The 19,821-nt window shown below is 32.3% G+C and overlaps 2 protein-coding genes across 2 annotated transcripts; both read left to right on the top strand.

The window, feature by feature from the left end:
• The first annotated feature begins 2,154 nt into the window (after positions 1-2,154).
• LOC139504032 (DEP domain-containing protein DDB_G0279099-like) lies at positions 2,155-7,577 on the top strand. The gene is made up of 7 exons (XM_071294087.1): positions 2,155-2,714; positions 3,081-3,274; positions 3,798-3,923; positions 4,909-5,085; positions 5,298-6,410; positions 6,634-6,744; positions 7,308-7,577. The coding sequence occupies exons 1-7, from the start codon at positions 2,441-2,443 to the stop codon at positions 7,575-7,577; spliced, it is 2,265 nt and encodes a 754-aa protein (XP_071150188.1). The 5' UTR covers positions 2,155-2,440.
• A 9,869-nt stretch (positions 7,578-17,446) lies between these two features.
• On the top strand, positions 17,447-18,220 carry LOC139504031 (uncharacterized). The gene has a single exon (XM_071294086.1). It carries the CDS (start codon positions 17,447-17,449, stop codon positions 18,218-18,220), a length of 774 nt encoding a protein of 257 aa, XP_071150187.1.
• The last annotated feature ends 1,601 nt before the right edge of the window (positions 18,221-19,821 follow it).

Genomic DNA, 19,821 nt, shown 5'->3' with positions numbered 1-19,821 from the left:
TTTTACTGAGATTAATTCTTCAAGTAATGAATTTGATTTTAATAAATTATGCACAAATATAATCACAAACTGGTCGACTTACATTAAAAGCCCTTCTCTAAATTTTAAAAAGAGATCCATGCATGCCAGACGCAATGAAAATGAGACTTTAACTCCAGTACACAAACAAATTTACAAAGATATATAGAGGTCAACTTACAGTCTAAAAAAAGATAGTCGGAAATATACATTACACGATATTTCAAACTCTAAAAGCAAAAGTATAAATTGACTGCGAATAAATTATTGGAGGCTACACATATTTGTTGTACCATTCACTTCCTAAATTAAAATTTAGAAGTCTGATATTAACGAACACAACCGCTTAGACAATAAAAACAAAACCAACTCAAATACTATCGAAAACAACGATTGGACTGGGACAATAAAACAACTCTCAGACATGAGTGGAAAACATCGCGGTTGACTGACACAGATAAATGGTCCCGGGTTAAAATGTAGTCATTCATATCCTATCCATAGTTAGATAGAAGATTGGACTTGTGTGAATAATACGTAAATTTAGACGACCCTTTATTTTCAAGTTGAAAATTTGATTTTTAAACCAAACGGAAACATTTAAAAACACTGGAATTAAAAGAGATGCCTCATTATATGTTTTTATATTTTCATCTTTTTTCCTTAGCTCTATTTGATTTTATCTTAATCTTTTTCATATTTAGTCATACGAAGTAGCTAGATTGCAGTCGTTTAGTCTTTCTTAGTAACGAAAAAAAAACCGATTCAAAATTACGACAATAATGTAATAATTTTAATGGATCAGATGGACTGATCTGCATGCTAACTTCTGTATATAAACAAGTTCGTATATCAATTGCGTGTGTTGGGTTTGAATTGTCAGTACTAGTATAAGCTTGTATGTAATTTATATATAGAGAATTATACACTGCCGTCCGTGTTTATATATTGTTTTATTCTTTAGCTGTTTTTTTAACAATAATGGTTGTTAAAATAAACAATTCAGAATTTTCTTTTGGCACCACTATTATTTTTGAAAGAGTTCGTTATAAAAAGTCATGATAGCTGTACGTATGGTAACAAATGAGTCACTTATAGCCACCAAAGTCATCAGGACAAAGCTATAAACTACGGGTCGTCGTACTGCCTTCGACAATAGTTATGTATATAATTATGATCTCTCCCAGTTTTTGGTTGGGTTGATGTTGCTCAGTCTTTAGTATTCTTTGCTGCCTTTAACTTGTCTTTAGTCAGTTTTAGTGTTTTGCCATGACATTGTTATTTTGTTTTCGTGAGTTTGACTATCTCTTTGGTATCTTTTACCTCTCTCTTTGTATGCACGATTGGTCACTATATAATTCAATGTGAAACATTTAAAATGAGATGATCATGACATGTCGGGTACCAGTTTAATATTAGAACAGATAGAAAAAAGCTTGTTAAAGGAGCTTGACTTGTCAAAATTGGACCAAGCACCAAAAAAAAACAAAAAAACAAAAAAACAACACAGTAACAAAGGACAAAAATAAATCCAAAAATACGCAGTAAGTGATGGGTAAATCAAAACACGATCTTAACTCAAAATTGAATATGTATTCTAATATTGAATTGACAACAAAGTGAGACACATGGACACATAAGGCGGAGTATGCAGATTGTATGCCATAATTAAGTATTAGAATGATAAATACAAAAAATCCGGGTCAAGTTTATTTGGTTTTTGCAGAAATTATTTTAGAAGACCGGCATTGTCAAAATTATTCATTATAAGTTATAACTTAAATATTTGTTGTTTTTAAAACTAGTGAAGTCAACCCATGTTTAAGCCAACCCCAAATGGCTAAATTTCTCAAGAAATATGAGGGGTAAAAAAGTGCATTTAAAAAGAGATATTCCAGGATACTATATACCGACTATATTTGCAGAGCTAACCTTCTAAATTTAAACTAACAGTTTTATTGAATAAATTAATAAACAACAAACTATTAAACAAATTATCGAATGATTTCCGATCTGTAACACTTCACATGGTAAAAATCGGTAAAACTCAATGGTTTTACTGAAAAATGTTTCCAGTAATATCAAGTACCTGCCACTTTTAAACGCATAAACGTCACACACAGCATCAGACTTGGACAGTATATTTTACAGGAGCACGACTGTTACTGAATTCCACAGAAAGGTCTTGTCAAAAGGTGAACTTTTGGAAGAAATACAAAAAAATCACAAAACTGATCATAGAAAAAGTGATACGGTGTACTAAACTCTGAGGAAGTCTTTTTTCCCAGTAGTTCGGGAAAACATTCGTTTACTATTTAAGCTGAACATTAAATGCCAACAGTGTCTTTCGGCAGTTGATTTACCTAAAACTCAAAGAACAAGAAGGCCAATTCCAGCAACCTATCCCAATAGTAGATGGCAAATGGACCTCAAGAAGATGCCTCCGTCACATGGTTACAACTACATATGCAATATTGTAGATTGCTACAGAAGATTTGCATTTGGTGGGTGCATTAAGCACAAAACAGCAAAAGAAGTGGCTACAGTGATTTTACGCTTTATATACATTTTTGGACCACCTAGAATTTTACAAACTGACAATGGAAAGGAGTTTAATAATGAAGACTTAACAGAAGTTATGGCAGAATTTAAAACAAGAAAAATTAACGGAAAGCCTTACCATCCCCAATCACAAGGTAATGTTCTGCATTTATTATTAATTTTTAAGAGGCTTCATAATGTTTGCTGAATTAATAGTGATAGATGGGTAATTTTGAAATAAAAAGATTAATTTAAGTCGTTTTAAATAGATAAATTAGTTTAAAATAGTTTAATATAAACTCAAAACAATATTTATATATCACTTGATATCAAATACATTCATTTACCAATAACATTATTGTCTTTTTATATTAAAAAAGTTATTTGTGGTAAATGAACATAAGACAAAACAAAGTCACACAAATTTATAAATTAAAATAGATTTCAAATAAGATAATGTTTTTGATGCGGTTTTCAATTATTACTAACACATTAAGATATAAGTATGCTTTTATTTAAAGGTCGAGTTGAAAGGTTTAACAGAACAGTTGTCGCCTACTTCAGAACAGCTTTTGTTGATAGTCGGGACTGGCCCAGTATGTTAGACGAATTTTACTATAAGTACAACAGCAGAGTTAATAAATCTACCAAACCTTTGACACCATATCAGAGATTTTATAAAAGACCAAATTTCTGTGTTGCGTTAGAAGATCAGGTAAAATATTAATATTATATATTTTTTAGATTATTTTATGTTTTAAGCATTTTTATATGAATTTTATACAACATTTGATATATATATGTTTTGCACATTTTAGACATCATTAGATATATAATAACTTCATGGAGAAACAGAGTGGTTTTTACATGTACAGTAGCCAATATTTCATACAAGTTAATAACAGTATTATTTTCGAAAAATATTTTTAATTGAAAATGCTTTAAACATTTTTTATTTAAACAATTTTCACTTTCAATACGTTGACGTACATGTATTATATATTGGTATAAAAACGTCCAGTAGCAAGTATTTTATACATATTTATAAGTGTACTAATAAGGAATAATATATAACATCCAAAAGGCTTAAGCATTTTTATGTTTTAAAATTTGAACAATTTACCCTATGAGTTCGCTGAAGTTGTATAAATTAAATAAAAAAAGTCCAGTTGCAAATATTTCATACATGTTTAAAACCATATTACTTAATAATTATCCTATAAAGCTTTCAATATTAGGTACCAATATGCAATTTGACATCAGAAGAAAAGGCATTTTTGAATAGTGCACACCTGGATGTAGAAGATAATGTTGAAACGGAAGAATTAACAGTAGAAAATACAGAAGTCAATGAAAATAGTCAGGTATTATTGTATTTTTGATTTATTTGGTAAATAACTGCTGAACAGCATGAATTAAATGGTGAAGTAAAAGGTGTAGTTAACAAGAAAAAAATCACAGGATACAGTAAACTAGGAACATAGTTTTAGTTTTAACAGTTTAAAACAAACGGTATGTTTTTTAATAACTGCTTTGAATATTTTTCTTTTATATAAAAAAGAAAATGTGGTACATGTATGACTTCTTATGAGACTTTCCACAAGAGACCAAATGGCACAACAATTTTAAACATCTTTTAATGATAGGTTACCGAAAGTTCTTTAACAATGAGCAAAGCCCATACCGTATAGTTAGCTTTAAAAGGCTCAGAAAAAAACAAATGTAAAACTTTTTAAACGAGAAAACTAGCTGCCTAAAAGGGGCGAAAGATACGAAAGGAGCAGTTAAACTCATAAATCGAAAATAAACTGACAACGCCATACATGGCTAAAATTAAAACAAACAAAAATAATAGTACACATGCAACAACATAAAAAACTGAAGACTAAGCAACACGAATTCTAGCAAAAACTAGGAATGATCCCATGTGCTCCGGAAGAGTAAGCAGATACTGCTCCACATGTGGCACCAGTCGTGTTGGGACATGCACATTCTTACAGCATGTGGCGGGGTTAAACATGTAAGAGAGATCCCAGCCATACCTCTAACATCGGACAGTCACGGTGTAACAGTATGTAACTGTTTTTAAGGAGAAATACATGTATATAACTCTTGTACGTACTCAAGATTGTTTTTTACAAAACGGTGCAAACAAGCTAATTATTTTAGTTTTTTATACTGTTTGTTCATTAGTTTTAATTATAAAGTTTGTTTTTAAAAAGAAAAAGAAAAAGAAAATGTTTCTTAAGAAAGAATATTTATGCAAATATGGCCATTTTGGTCTAGTGGTAATTATATATGAATACAGCGTTTAAAATTATGACTATTTATACAAATGATTTACTACAGGAACAAGTTAATGACAGCAGCACTACACTACAATCTGCGCATATAGATCGGGTATCTATTGTACATGTACCAGCGTGTGCACATATGGACGATTTATCTATTGCGCCAGTACAAGAGAGACAATTGTCAAATCAGGAGTATATGGAAAATATGTGGAGACAGAAACTAGAAAAGATTGTAAGATTTTTTTCATATTTTATATACCTTTTTAGTTTTAGTTTATCTATTTAAAGTTTTGAAGTGCCTAGCAATTACCAATTTTAATTTAGATTTAAAACGTTAATTAGTATTGTTTAATTTAACATATTTTACAACTTGAACTTATTTTTATATCCAATAAATTCATTTTTTTCCCACTAAGTATAATGTATATACCTATTTTTATGTAGGCCCCTGTAGAAAGAAGAAGTAACATTTACAATGAAACACCTTTAACTGACACTACAAACTCACAGATGGTTCGCAACACTGATATGACGCATGGAACACCTTTGACTGACACTTCAAACTCACAGATAGTTTGCAACACTGATATGACGCATGGAACACCTTTGACTCACATTACAAACTCACAGATGGTTCGCAACACTGATATGATGCTTGGAACACCTTTGACTCACATTACAAACTCACAGATGGTTCGCAACACTGATATGACGCATGGAACACCTTTGACTCACATTACAAACTCACAGATGGTTCGCAACACTGATATGATGCATGGAACACCTTTGACTCACATTACAAACTCACAGATGGTTCGCAACACTGATATGACGCATGGAACACCTTTGACTCACATAACAAACTCACAGATGGTTCGCAACACTGATATGATGCATGGAACACCTTTAACTGACACTACAAACTCACAGATGGTTCGCAACACTGATATGACGCATGGAACACCTTTAACTGATACTACAAACTCACAGATGGTTCGCAACACTGATATGATGCATGGAACACCTTTGACTGACACTACAAACTCACAGATAGTTTGCAACACTGATATGACGCATGGAACACCTTTGACTCACATTACAAACTCACAGATGGTTCGCAACACTGATATGACGCATGGAACACCTTTGACTCACATTACAAACTCACAGATGGTTCGCAACACTGATATGATGCATGGAACACCTTTGACTCACATTACAAACTCACAGATGGTTCGCAACACTGATATGACGCATGGAACACCTTTGACTCACATTACAAACTCACAGATGGTTCGCAACACTGATATGATGCATGGAACACCTTTAACTGACACTACAAACTCACAGATGGTGCGCAACACTGATATGATGCTTGGAACACCTTTGGATGACATTACAAACTCACAGATGGTTCGCAACACTGATATGATGCTTGGAACACCTTTAACTGACACTACAAACTCACAGATGGTTCGCAACACTGATATGATGCTTGGAACACCTTTGGCTGACATTACAAACTCACAGATAATTCGCAACACTGATATGATGCATGTACTTGAATACATATTTTTTACTTGCACATCTTTGTAACAGTACCTAAATGGGAAAAATTTTCTTAAAATTTGAATTAAATAAATGTGGCTTTATTTATAGACATTGTTTTAAAGTTCATACTTTTTTTTTTAATTCAACATTACACTTAGTAAAATACGAAACAGTGAAATTTATAGTGCAATAATATATGTATTAGTAATTATTTTTTAATATTTTTCAGAATGACGTAAGCCCGTATTACCGGGAAATATATGCTAAAAGATTTTTAGCCAATACAATACAGACCAATTCAAACAAACGGAGATATTCTGATTCCAATATTTACACTGAGGTAATTTTATAAAATAAAGTATTATTTTAAGTCTGTTAAATAAGGCAAACACATAAGATGAGTCACATAGTGTACTATACATACAGTGTAGCTATTCAGTTGAAGCATACATAATACTGTTTACACACAAAATGCAATCGTTTAACTTACATAAATTATAAACGGAACAGATTAGAATGAATTATGTATATAGATGTAGGAAGATGTGGTGTGAGTGCCAATGAGACAACTCTACATCCAAATAACAATTTATAAAAGTAAACCATTATAGGTCAATGTACGGCCTTCAAAACGGAGCCTTGGCTCACACCGAATATGGATAGACTTGAGCCATTTATTTGTTTAATATGTTCATTTTTTATTTTTTTAAATTTTATTTCAAATATAGCATAATAAATTAAATACAAATGTACATTTTTAATAGCAATTAATAAGTACAAAATAGATTGCACATATGTTGTTAAAATGTTAAGCAAAACATTATTTGTTTTAAAAGTGATAAATTGCAAGTTATTTTAAAAATGAACTGAAACTAATACATGTACCGTTACTATTTTTAACAGAACAGAGAAACATGGGATAGGGATTTGTATCCTGTTGAGTTGTTTCCTAGGAAGTCCCAAGTTATTGAAATGCAAACATTTAATCCAAATATTAATGACACAATAGATTTTCGACCAAATTCAGCACTTAGCGCAAGAACAAATGTATTTCTGTCAGGGTATTGGAGGAAGGGGATAGTAATGGACATTCAGATGGATGATTCTAAAGGGAGAGTGTACACAGTGAAAACCTTGAGAACAATAAAATCCACTGTTTATCAAAATACTTAATTCTTCCTAATTTGCTGTATTAAATATTCATTCATTGCATATTGTATGAATCTATGCATTTAAATTGAAATTGTTTTATTTTTTTCTATCTAAGGATAGCCACATTGCTAAAATCTTTAATTTATTGAAGAAGTTCATAAATATAAGAAGATGTGGTATGAGTGCGAATGACAAAACTGTCCATCCAAGCTGCAATTTGTAAAAGTAAACCATTTCAAGTTATAATATGGCCTTCAACACAGAGCCTAGGTTCACACAAAACAGCAATAACTAGTGTTAAACCATTTAAACGGAAAAACCTACAGTTGTGTATTTATATAAAAATATATTTAGCTTTTTAATCATTGTTACAGGCATACTTCAGCGTATAATTTATCTTCAAAATGTGACTATCGCACTTAAGAGTTAACCACCATTGCACTTCAGCGTAACAACCATCGCACTTCAGCGTAGCTATGAACAAGTTAACGTCACAATGTGACCATCGCACTTCGGCGTGTTAACCATCGCACTTCAGCGTGGACCATTGCACTTCAGCGTAACCACCATCGCACTTCAGCGTATCTATCAACAAGTTAACGTCACAATGTGACCATCGCACTTCGGCGTGTTAACCATCGCACTTCAGTGTGGACCATCGCACTTCAGCGTGACCATCGCGGTTCGGAGTACCATCGCACCTCCGAGTCCTACATATATGTTTGATGTCCATATTGGCTGTTAACTGTTCAACTATCAGATATATTTGATGAGAATATGAACTCTAAAGTGTTTAAAATTTAGATACAAAGATTGCTCTTCTAATTGATTTAATCACAACAATTTGAGATAATTTCATATTCGTGGTCATTTACATAAATATACTTAAAAATGTCTCGAATTAAGTTTGATTAATAAAGGTAAAAAAAGGTCATTGAAAACTCAACATTGCTGCTTTCTAAATGACCGTTATAGACTTTCTTTAATAGTTATCCCACGATGACGCGGTGTGTCAGTGTAACATCACCCCGATGGCCTGAGGCCAGAGGGTGATCTAACATTGACACACCGTCCGAGTGGGATAACTATTTTACATCCCAGCTTTTTTTTTAGATTAGACGAAAAACCATTTACAATTCATAAAATCTAGTTTAGACGCCACACAACCATTATAATATACTTTATACATTACTATATGATATATACCCTTTTTGACCCCCGAACACGATGAGTAGATAACAAACAATGTCAACTCGCCCCACTGGCCAATCGGCCCAACCTATATCGCCACTTTATGAAAAAACTCGCCCGGCCCACTCTTGTTTACCGACTTGTCCCACTTTTGAAAAAGTGTAAAAATCAAACTGAAAAATCACTGACAACTCACTTATTAACGAAAAGGGTTTGCCAACTCGCCCCACTTATAAAAATATCTTGTAAGTATGTTAAATTACTGATAGTTCGTATCCAGTCGTCCTGGTGTAGTGGTGGTGTGTCGTGGCTTGTAAATTCAGCCGTATAGGAAAAGCAAAATGAGAATGTTGAATTTGATGTATGCCTTTTTGTGCTACTTTGTTACATTTGTTGTTTATGTAGTGATATTAAGATGAAAAAACAATATTGACTGTTGTACCCATATTTTTGACATTTTTACTCTTTGAGTATGTTTGTTTTGTTCATGCATCGTTGACAATGTAATGGAATTTGATGCGACTGTCATACAAGTGAGAGGTTTAGCTAGCTATAAAACCAGGTTCAATCCACCATTTTCTACATTAGAAAATGCCTGTACCAAGTCAGGAATTTGACAGTTGTTATCCATTCGTTTGATGTGCATGGACTTTTGATTTTGCCTTTTGATTTTTGATTTTCCTTTTTGAATTTTCCTCGGAGTTCAGTATTTTTGTGTTTTTACTTTTTGATATGCTAAAGGTCTTGAGTTTGAATCCCGGCATATACACTGGATTTTTTCTACGTGAATTTTGTTAGATAGTCTTATCAAAGAAACTCAAACTGGGGTGATCTGGTAGGGTCACTGTTAGTACAAAGGAACTGGGATGTAACATGTGTAAGTTTAATAGGTGTCGACAGATAAGAATTCTAACAGTTGTAACAAAATTTCCGTCCCTTTTTCACATGTGATGTACCAAATCAAACGTATCGCCAGATTAGTGCCACATGAACAACATAGGCAGCAAGATCTGCTTTACCTTCTCGAACACTTGAGATCAACACCGCTTTTTTCAGTCTTTAGTTTTCTATGTCATTTTTTATGTACTGCTGTTCGGAACGGATGTGAGCTCTGCGCTGGAGATTGATGTTCTATGCACTGCTGTACTTGTTTATCCATGGTTTTCGACCAATGATTAGAAATATCGCTTTGGTATCTTTTGCATCTCTTTTAAATACAACTCATCAACATAAACGAAACAGTCCATGACATTTGCGCTATATGATTAAAACATGGTAATAAGCTACGAAACGCCAGATCTGTTAATTATTTATAAGGTTTGTTTTATCATATACAATGATGTAACGTTAAAATAATGCGGATTGGTGTATTATTTATAGTACTTATGTTCAAAATTTGTGAGTCTTTTATCAATTATTTTAGAGAGAAAAAACAGTATTAAAACTACTCTTTGACAATTATCATCAAGATCATGTAATGAATAAAATTTAACAAGACAAATATGACCTCTCGCTTCAATATCAAGCAAATTAATTTCTTCAAGTTGGTTTTCTTAAATTAAAAATGAAGTTTTAAATAATGTTTGTCTTTTGATATTTTCATTTTTTTAATGTGTATGTCTGATATTGAGGATGTAAGCCTCGATACATTGTGTTTTATTTAAATCATATTCTTTTTAATAGATTATGATGTATCCCGTCAGAAAAAAAAACCAAAAGCTATTGTGAGCGGTTTAAAAAAAACAACATAAGATTAGTTGTGACATTTTTCTGTCTTCTTTTTTTTATGAAAGAGTAAATCAGAAGGTATTTTAACACTGACAATGTTATACTTGTTATGTATATCAATGTGTAAAATTGCTTTAATTTTACATAATTTCTAAATTTTTGATTCCTTTAGAATATTGAAACAATATGTTTGTTTCAGTTCATATGTATCATGTACATTACATGGGCGAGCGAACTTATATATGTATATGAAAGCAAAACGTGTCGAGTCTATGATTAAGATTACCAAAATTATATCTTATTTCCGGTAACTTAACACAATTAATTTAAAACTATACAGCAGATTATGACATTTTTCAATCTTTACTTTGATACTTAATACATGCAAGGTTGATATTGCATGAGAGCATATTTTTTGTCAGTTCAATTTCATGAATTGCAAGTAAAACATGAATGTGATATTTTTCTACTTTCAATATTTGTAATACTACAAGCCCCACAACTTGTCAAATAATTCAGTACAAATGTACAATGTAACAATACAATCGCTTCATTGAAAACTCATGAACTTGCTTTCCATAATTGGTAGTATTCATCTTTACAAATGTAAGCTACATGAAAACATAAGCCTAGTGTTTTTTGTTATATGTTTTAAATTTCATTATAGAGTTTAGGTCGTTCTATGTGCTGATCTAAACGAGAGAAAAAAGAGAAGTGTTGAAATATAGAAATATTAAGTTTACCCAACAATATATTCAATCATATTCCTCTTGTTATCACAAATACATGAAAACTCCTTGTCCTTGTAGTATCGACTATCATTAAAAATCTTATAGATACTTCTAAAAAGTTCGAAGACGTTTGACCTTAAAAAAGGTTCGCTTTAGATTTAAAAGTTTGAATATCGCTTTGTTGATTTCGCCGCAACTTTAACATGCTTTTAATTTTTGTTTCGTCGTAGTTTTTGTTAAACTGTAGCGAAGCATTATTTAATTCACACACGATTAGTATTTGAGACATAAAAGATTACAAACATCCATTGTGCTTTTCTGAATTTCTATTCATTAGGAATGCTAGAAGCCGAGTATTTGAAAATCAAGGATTTGTATGACTTGAACTCAAAATCTGGAATCTCACAAAATGTGTGATCTGCTATTGCTCGTATATATCATTTAGCATTTAAAGCATAAAATATAACGACACATTACACCAAACCACCAACCAACCATCATCTTATCCCGCGACAAAAAAAGTGCAAAATTGACAAATAATGCACATCAGATAATTTGATACATAGAAGAAGATAGTTGTATTACTTAAAGATATTAAACAACAAATCATACGATAAGATATCCTCGTCATATAAATTATCATCAATGTAACACTTTAAACACTAATGTAATCAGTATTTGTATCATACATAACATGTCTCAGATATTAGGTAAGTTTTTACATCATGATAACTGATTTTATTCGAATTTGGAAATAAATTCATCCATTAGTAATTTGATTATAGTTTTCCACATTTGAACATCTTCATTATATGATTTTTATAATGCCTTTCAGTTTATAAATGGCAAAGTTAATCGTTCAATATTGTATCGCGTGTTCATTGTACCACATGCACGCTTATCTGTGATATTATTGATGCAACGAATTCAACCAAGTATAACATTATATTCATTTTACTGCATTACATCAGCAACACATTTCGATAATTAATGTCATAATATTTATAAGACACAAGTATAGCCAAATCGATTTATTAATAATAAACGGTGCCACATCTACTGGATTATATGCGTGGGTTGACAAGAAATGTCGAGTCAGTAATATTCGAGGCTGAAATGTTTGAAAAACGACTTAAAAAAGGGGAAAGATACCAGAGGGACGTCGACAGTCAAACTCATAGATCGAAAATAAGCTTGACAGCGCCATGGCTAAAAATGAAAAAAAGACAAACAGGCAAACAATAGTACACATGACACAATATAGAAAACTAAAGAAAAGGCAACACGAGCCCAACCAAAAACTGGGGTTCATTTCAAGTGCTCCGAGAGGATAAACAGATCCTACAATGCACTGACGAGCAGATCTTTTATAGAATGTACAAAAGCAAATAAACTAGGACACGGCAATCCGCCCTTATGGCGGAATGCTTTGAACTAGTTTAAAGAAGACATAATAGATAGGGATGGTGCATATTAAGTTACAAATTTGTATGTAAATGAGCAACATTACAGTTTCCAGTTGCAGGACAGGATCGTCTTGCCATTCCAACATATCTGCGATCACCATAAAATTTTAATGGGATTCATATTGTACAATCTTTATATTTAATGTTGTGGTTTGTCTTTTTGTCTTTTTCGTTGTTTTTCCCCGGCGTTGGTATTCATTTTTTTTTGGGAATTGATTGTTTGAATGTTCCTTCGGCATCTTGCGCCTCTGTTAGTAATTCGTGACACGACATCCATTTAAGATTTTGAAAAGAACATTAGTTCATGTCGAATTTAGAAAGTCAATCATATGATTTTTTCAATGTTATTTATACATTATTTAGATAATCTACAAGAACCTTTGTTCGGAAGTCCAACCTCACTTTGTATAAGCACTTCAATATTTGTTAACATACCTTTGACCATGCATTTATGATCTTATTTTATTTATCATTTTTATCAGTGAAGATATAATGTTATTTTAGTCAAGGTTACGTTTTAAATTTCCAACTGTTAATTGTATTTAAGTCATGATTGTAAACTATCAAATATAGCAATCTGTTAGAGACACACGAAATGAAATCCGCTTAATGTAAACTTGATTGTATGTAATGTGAAACCGTAAACCAACTAATTTTTGCGAGCAATTTATTGTTGCGACTTTCCCGGGAACAAAAATAAAACAAATATAAATTGATGCGAACCTCTCTTTCCTTGTCTAAGAACATTAATTTATGATGTATCTGATTAGATAAAAGCCATTCAAAGAACATAAAGAACGAAGGTCGCCGTGCTATGCATATTATGTATCTTTATTATTAATAGCTAAACACAATCATTTCTGGTGGTGAATTATCCATCTTTTTGCGTTTTATGATATGTAAAGCAAAAAGTTTGCTTTCCATGCGTTTCAAAAGACATTTAACAATATGGATCAAAAATAATCATATACATGTACATGGCAATATTTAATAATAAGGAAAACAAACGTAATGATGTTCTCTACTCTGCTTTATGTAACAACCTCTTTTAAAGACTATTATAAATTAAAAGTTTACGAATAAATGAATTTTTAAAGCTGGAAAATATAAGGGTCTATGTCCTTGTTTCGAAATATAAGCCATTGAAATTTTTGCTGGAAGTGTTATCTCCAGCTATTTCATACATTTAACATTGGCACCTCTTTTTCCTTTTAAAACTGAAAAAAATTAACAAGGATTTTCGATTATGTTTTTTTTTTTACTGTGACGTTAAGCACGTTTTTGCGTAAATACCGTGTAATCAACCAGTCCACACTAATAAACAGCTTTTCTATAAAATAATAACACTTAAATTATATAAAGTTTATATCCATACATAAGACAGGTAAGTACTATTCCAAAAAACACTACAAATTGTTTTATGATATTTAACATTAGTCTAAAATAAGGACAACATATTGACAAAACGTAAAAAATATGCGTGTCAGACGTAACATAATATACAAATTTTATCTTTAGCAGGGGTGTTTGCGTTCTTCAAAACAGTGTTATATCCGCGATAATTCGAATGAATAATATGCTTTATATGTAAAGTATTGAAATATTACTGAATATGCGATCATGTAACTATCAACGCTATTAGTGTTCATTATGGTCAGATTTAGGAAAATGTTAAGTTATCAAAATTTCTAGGTTTTGAAATATAAAATTATCTGAAATTTCGTTCGTGTAAATTATGGTCATAAAAGTACATAGATACAGTCGGAAACCCGGTTGAAATAGTACAAAAGAATCGAAACTCTTTGTTAGAGAAGGCGATAAATGTGTACTGTAATGTTTACTATAGTGACAACATTTTAAAAGTTTATAGAAACAAACAAAATTACAATTTTCTTCTCAATTACGATGTGTTTTATTTTAAAAAACACCATTTGCATAAGTTTTCAATTTATCTAGTACATAGTTAAGCAGAACAATTAGATATCAAGTCGACAACATGGGTATATTCCAAGTTGGATGTAGAAAATGCATATCCTCCGATTTAAAAAAAAAAACATTTACCACGGACGGAAAACATATCAATCTGTTAGTTCAGTAATTTTCGTGTCTACTCTTCAATCATGTGACTCAAGAAAAAAATCAAAAAAAAAGTAACAATAGTATCGAAAAGAGACAATCGAGTGCACCTTTTATGTTAGGGTGTGTTTGAATTGAATATTTTGTCTTGATATCGTACAAATAGTTATCAAAGGTACCAGGATTATAATTTAGTACGCCAGACGCGCGTTTCGTCAAAGCAAGAATATTTCATACATCATCTCGCTTCAGATTCTATCATTTTTATATATTAAAGCTACAGGTTGACTTTATAACATAAAAAAATCAAAGTACTAAAAGATGAAATATATATGGGTCAAGTGAAATTCCTATCTAATGAATCACAAAAACAGAGTTGGTGTGTTCCAATAGCTATTTTTTTACTGAAAGTACTTGACGACAGTCTTTCAAGTTGGGTGATGAAAATGCATGTCTTCGAAAAAATATATTTTTTTGTCTGTGATAACTAGGGTTTATAGTCTTCAATCACTAAATAAATCTAGTTTGCCCTTCCACGAAATATTTAATTAGAAAATTTTTAAATGTTTATGAATTTTCGAAAATTCCACCTGACAACTGATCAGACAATAGTTTTAAGTTGAATTAATGCAGATAAGATCATTAACTGATGCTCATTAGCTAGTTAATACATTTGTCTTTCAAAATACAACTGACATATAAGGATCGTAATAGTGCAATGTTGATAAATTTATCGGTTTCCAAGAGCAAAATTGGTAACGCGTCATCCCTACAATGGCTTCCATTTCTACGATTGTGAAAATGGACTGGCGTAATGGGGAGATAATTTTGACGAAGTAGAATCCTGACTGAGATAGACCATATCAAAACGAATTTTTGCAGCATTCCAACACATATAAAAATGTAACGACTTCTGGCAAATGTCTTGCGAGATGTCCAATGTCGGATTTCGCCGCTTTTTACAAATAAACTGCCATTTGCAACGTTATTTATTGAAAAATTAGATTTGTTGAATGCTAAATAGTGTTCTTCCGTAATTGTACTTTAACTCTATAAAACAGCTACATACTTTTTAATCATTTGCTTAGTCAAAACGACTTCGTTTTCAAAGAAATGAAATGTCTTGCAAGTGTGTCCACTGGACGATTTTCATACGTTTTTAACGTTGTCGATTCGAGACGCTATTTCATTTATGGTGGATCATCTATATATATTTCCTCAGATAGAATTTTTCTTAATAGTCAGAAATTATTAACAAGACCACAAAGAATAATAAGAATTCCGATTACTTGGGTTTGTTCATTAAGATGAGGTTCTTAAGTTGTGAACAAGTTGTGTATTACGCGAGGATAAAAAAAAAACATATTTTTCAATTTTTCAAATTTGTGAAGCGTAAAACTGCGATTTTTTAAGTTCTCTGCAATAAGATTCATATGTATAGAACTTTAAAGTGAAAATAAAATTGGGCCTGCAGCGTGGCTATATACCTCTCCATATCATGCAAGCGAAATAAGAAATATCACCACTAATCATTAATCGCTGTAAAACGTAAACATTTGACGTTACCATTTGAGACGCAATATCGTGCGTAACGTCTATATGTAACAAAATAATCATAAGGGAAGTAGATGTATACGGGCATAATTAATATGCATTGGCATTACATGGATAAAACTAGTGGATTCCGAATATCTTATGAAAACTGCAAAAGAAGAGCAAACATCCTTAATAAATAATAGAAATATGAGAATTGTAATTTCAGATTGATATGGCCGGCAGTTGTGATAAATTATGTGGCGTTTGTTATACGCAGCACTTGACGTCAGATGCTGTTTATTGGTGTCCTGAGTGTGACGAGGGACTATGCGCGTCCTGCCTTAAATTTCACGCTGCATCCAAAAGTACGCGAAGTCATGATGTTATATCAATAAATGAATTGAATCAATTCCCATCTTTACTAATAGATATAAAGGCATACTGCACTAAACATAAAGGCAAATATCAACACTACTGTTCCACACATGAAAGCCCCTGCTGTCCTAGTTGTGTAACAACTGAGCACAAGTCATGTGATTGGATTGCAATCGATGACGTCATTAAAACATTTGATACATCCGGTGTCTTTGAGAATATGGATCAAAATATTAAAAGAATAAAAGAAAATATAGAAAGAGTTTGTAATGACAGAAATCAAAATCTAACGAATTTCCTAGAACAAAAGCAAAGTATTCAAGCTGAATTTACTGCGAAACGTACGAAAATTATCCAACACCTGGATACCCTTGAAAACAAATTATTGAAAGACTTACAAGCAGCTGAAGAAAAAATAACATTACAGATCAATAATATATTGTCAGAACTTTCAAAACACCGACAATCGACAGAGGAACTAGAAGTGCATGTTTCTGCACTTAAAAATATTTCGCTAAATGTTCAGTCATTTTTAGGATATAGAAAGGTTAACGCTGATATAAGAATCGAAGATAAATATGTTCAATCAATGCTAGAAGATGGTAATTTACAATGGTTAAATTTGGAATGTAAACCGGTTGAGAAATTATTACTCGTATGTTTGATAGAAGTATAGGGCCAGATATCATCCTCGAAAACTCCGTCACGCGTCGAATTAATAACAGTGAACGCACGGCATGCCCAGCTGGTTGTTCCGAAGGAACAACCATTACGAATTATTACCGACATGAGTCTTATACGGTACAAAAAGATTCACATTCCAGGGAGTAGCAGGAAGAATGATATCAAAGGTTGCACATTTACACCGAAAGGGAAATTGGTATTTGCATATCACAATAATGGCCGACTTGTTATTTTAGAAGAATCTGGGTCATTAGAATGTGAAATACCCCTATCCTCCGGTCGTCCGTTCGATGTCACGTGCATTGATGAAAACACTGTTGCTGTTTCAAATGCATATGCAACCCAGATAGAAGTTATAAATATATCATCAAAGCTAAGACGAAAAGTTATCAAAACCACTGGCGGAAGTTATGGTATATCATTCTCCGAAGGGCGATTACTATACTCTGAACTTGGAAAAGGTATCCAAGTAGTTGAACTCGATGACGGCACTCATGGTAAACTTATTCAGAAAGAAGATGAAGTTAACACTTTTAACTATGTAACAGTATCTGAAAATCGCATTTACGAAACCAATCCTGAAGCTAATGTTGTTACTTTCAGAACATCATCTGGTGAGGCATTATGGGAATACAAAGATGACTCGGTTGTCAAAACTCCATATGGTATCACAGTTGACAGCAATTTAAATGTATACGTCGTTTCAAATGGAAATAACAGTGTAATCGTGATATCGCGCGACGGAAAACATGCAAAACGCTTGCTTGGTAAAGGTAATGGGGTAAATGATCCTACATGCATTCATATTGATAAAAACAGAAACATTCTAATGGTAGGCAACGTTGATGGAAACATATATTTATATGATGTTACTTGAAGAATAATGAACAATACCAACACGTTGGATCGATATGAACCAAGACTATAACATTGATTCATGTACAAACACATAAATTCCACAAAAAAGTGTGTGCTTTTACATTGTTGCTGTATATCGCATTTGTTTGTTCGTTGATTGTTGATTGTTTTGTTCATAAATCATGCCTTCAGTTATCTCGTTTGTTTTGGTTACATCGTTCTGGCCCTTTTATAGTTTGCTATGGGGTAAACGTTTGATCATTGTTAAAGAGTGTATGGTGAACTATGTTTGGTAATTTTTATTTCATTTGATCCCTAATTGGAACATAATTACATTGGCACATATTACAAGTTCGTACCTTTATAATATTGAAACAAATAAAGGCAACAGTGGCTTACCGCTGTTTGAAATTCATAAATCGATTGAGAAAAAACAATCCGGGTTACAAACTAAACCTGGGGGAAACGCATCAAATATAAGAGGAGAACAACGACACAACAGAAACACAACAATAAAATGTAACACACACAGAAACGAACTATAATATAACAATGGACATTTTCCTGAATTGGTACAGGACATTTTAAGAAAAAAAAATTGTGGGTTTAACCTGGTTTTGTGGCATGCCAAACCGTTCGGCTGTAATGGCAATGTTTAATATAACATTAAAATGACAACATTACATGATAGGACTACAATACAAATACATGGGAGAATATAGGAAATATAGGACAGAGAAACACACGAATAATAGCTAACAAAAGGTACCAGATTTAAAATTTAATATGCCAGACGTGCGTTTCGTAAAACATTGTATTATTTCTAAACAGATCAAAAATCCGTACAGATAAATACATTGTAACGCAAGTGCTTTTGTTGTTTTAAGATTACATGATATCTCTGTGTATCAACATTTAGCAAGTGTTCACATGCCCATTGGGTAATATTGACTATGGCTACCTACATATGTATGGAAATTATAAACTAACAATGTCTACACCAAATGATTATCTTAAGATAGATATAGAATGTTATTGAACCGGAATACTGGATTGAAGTGTACCATAAGAGAAAGACATCTAACAAAGTTGAGATCCCTTAGAACATTGTTCGGAAGCCATTACTAGTTGGTTGAACGTTGAGGATTTCTGATTCACAGATGATGACGGCTGTGTTCCAATCATCGTAACCACAATCGCGCACTTCTTTTCCCGAATATGACATGCCGAAAAAGACTTAACATCGGGTTCGTATTTATATGAGTCACAAGACTGAGTATGATACTCTGACACTCCCAAGGTACCTTGTATCACTGCCGGTTTTTGGTGGAGTTTTGGTTGCATAGTCTTTTTAAGTTTATCGTGTTGCAACCTGTGTACTGTTACAGTAGTTCGTCTTAAGTTTGAATGTCCCTTTGGTAACTTCTGTCTCTCTTTTTGCAATAGTGGGACTGACATGCCGGTAATTAAGAAATTAAGAAACAAATTCTTAAATTGATATGTCTCCTCTGCAGACAAATATCTTCCTCATAAGTCCGTCTCTGGTGTTATATGTAACTGGCATCTTCTTGTTAATCTATCTTGAGCTAAACACAGGAAAAAAAGAAAGAGGAAACACTA

Source organism: Mytilus edulis, chromosome 14 (genome assembly GCF_963676685.1).
Source record: "Mytilus edulis chromosome 14, xbMytEdul2.2, whole genome shotgun sequence".
In the NCBI taxonomy this organism is placed as follows: Eukaryota; Metazoa; Mollusca; class Bivalvia; order Mytilida; family Mytilidae; genus Mytilus; species Mytilus edulis.
This window is presented reverse-complemented; position numbering and strand designations above follow the sequence as displayed.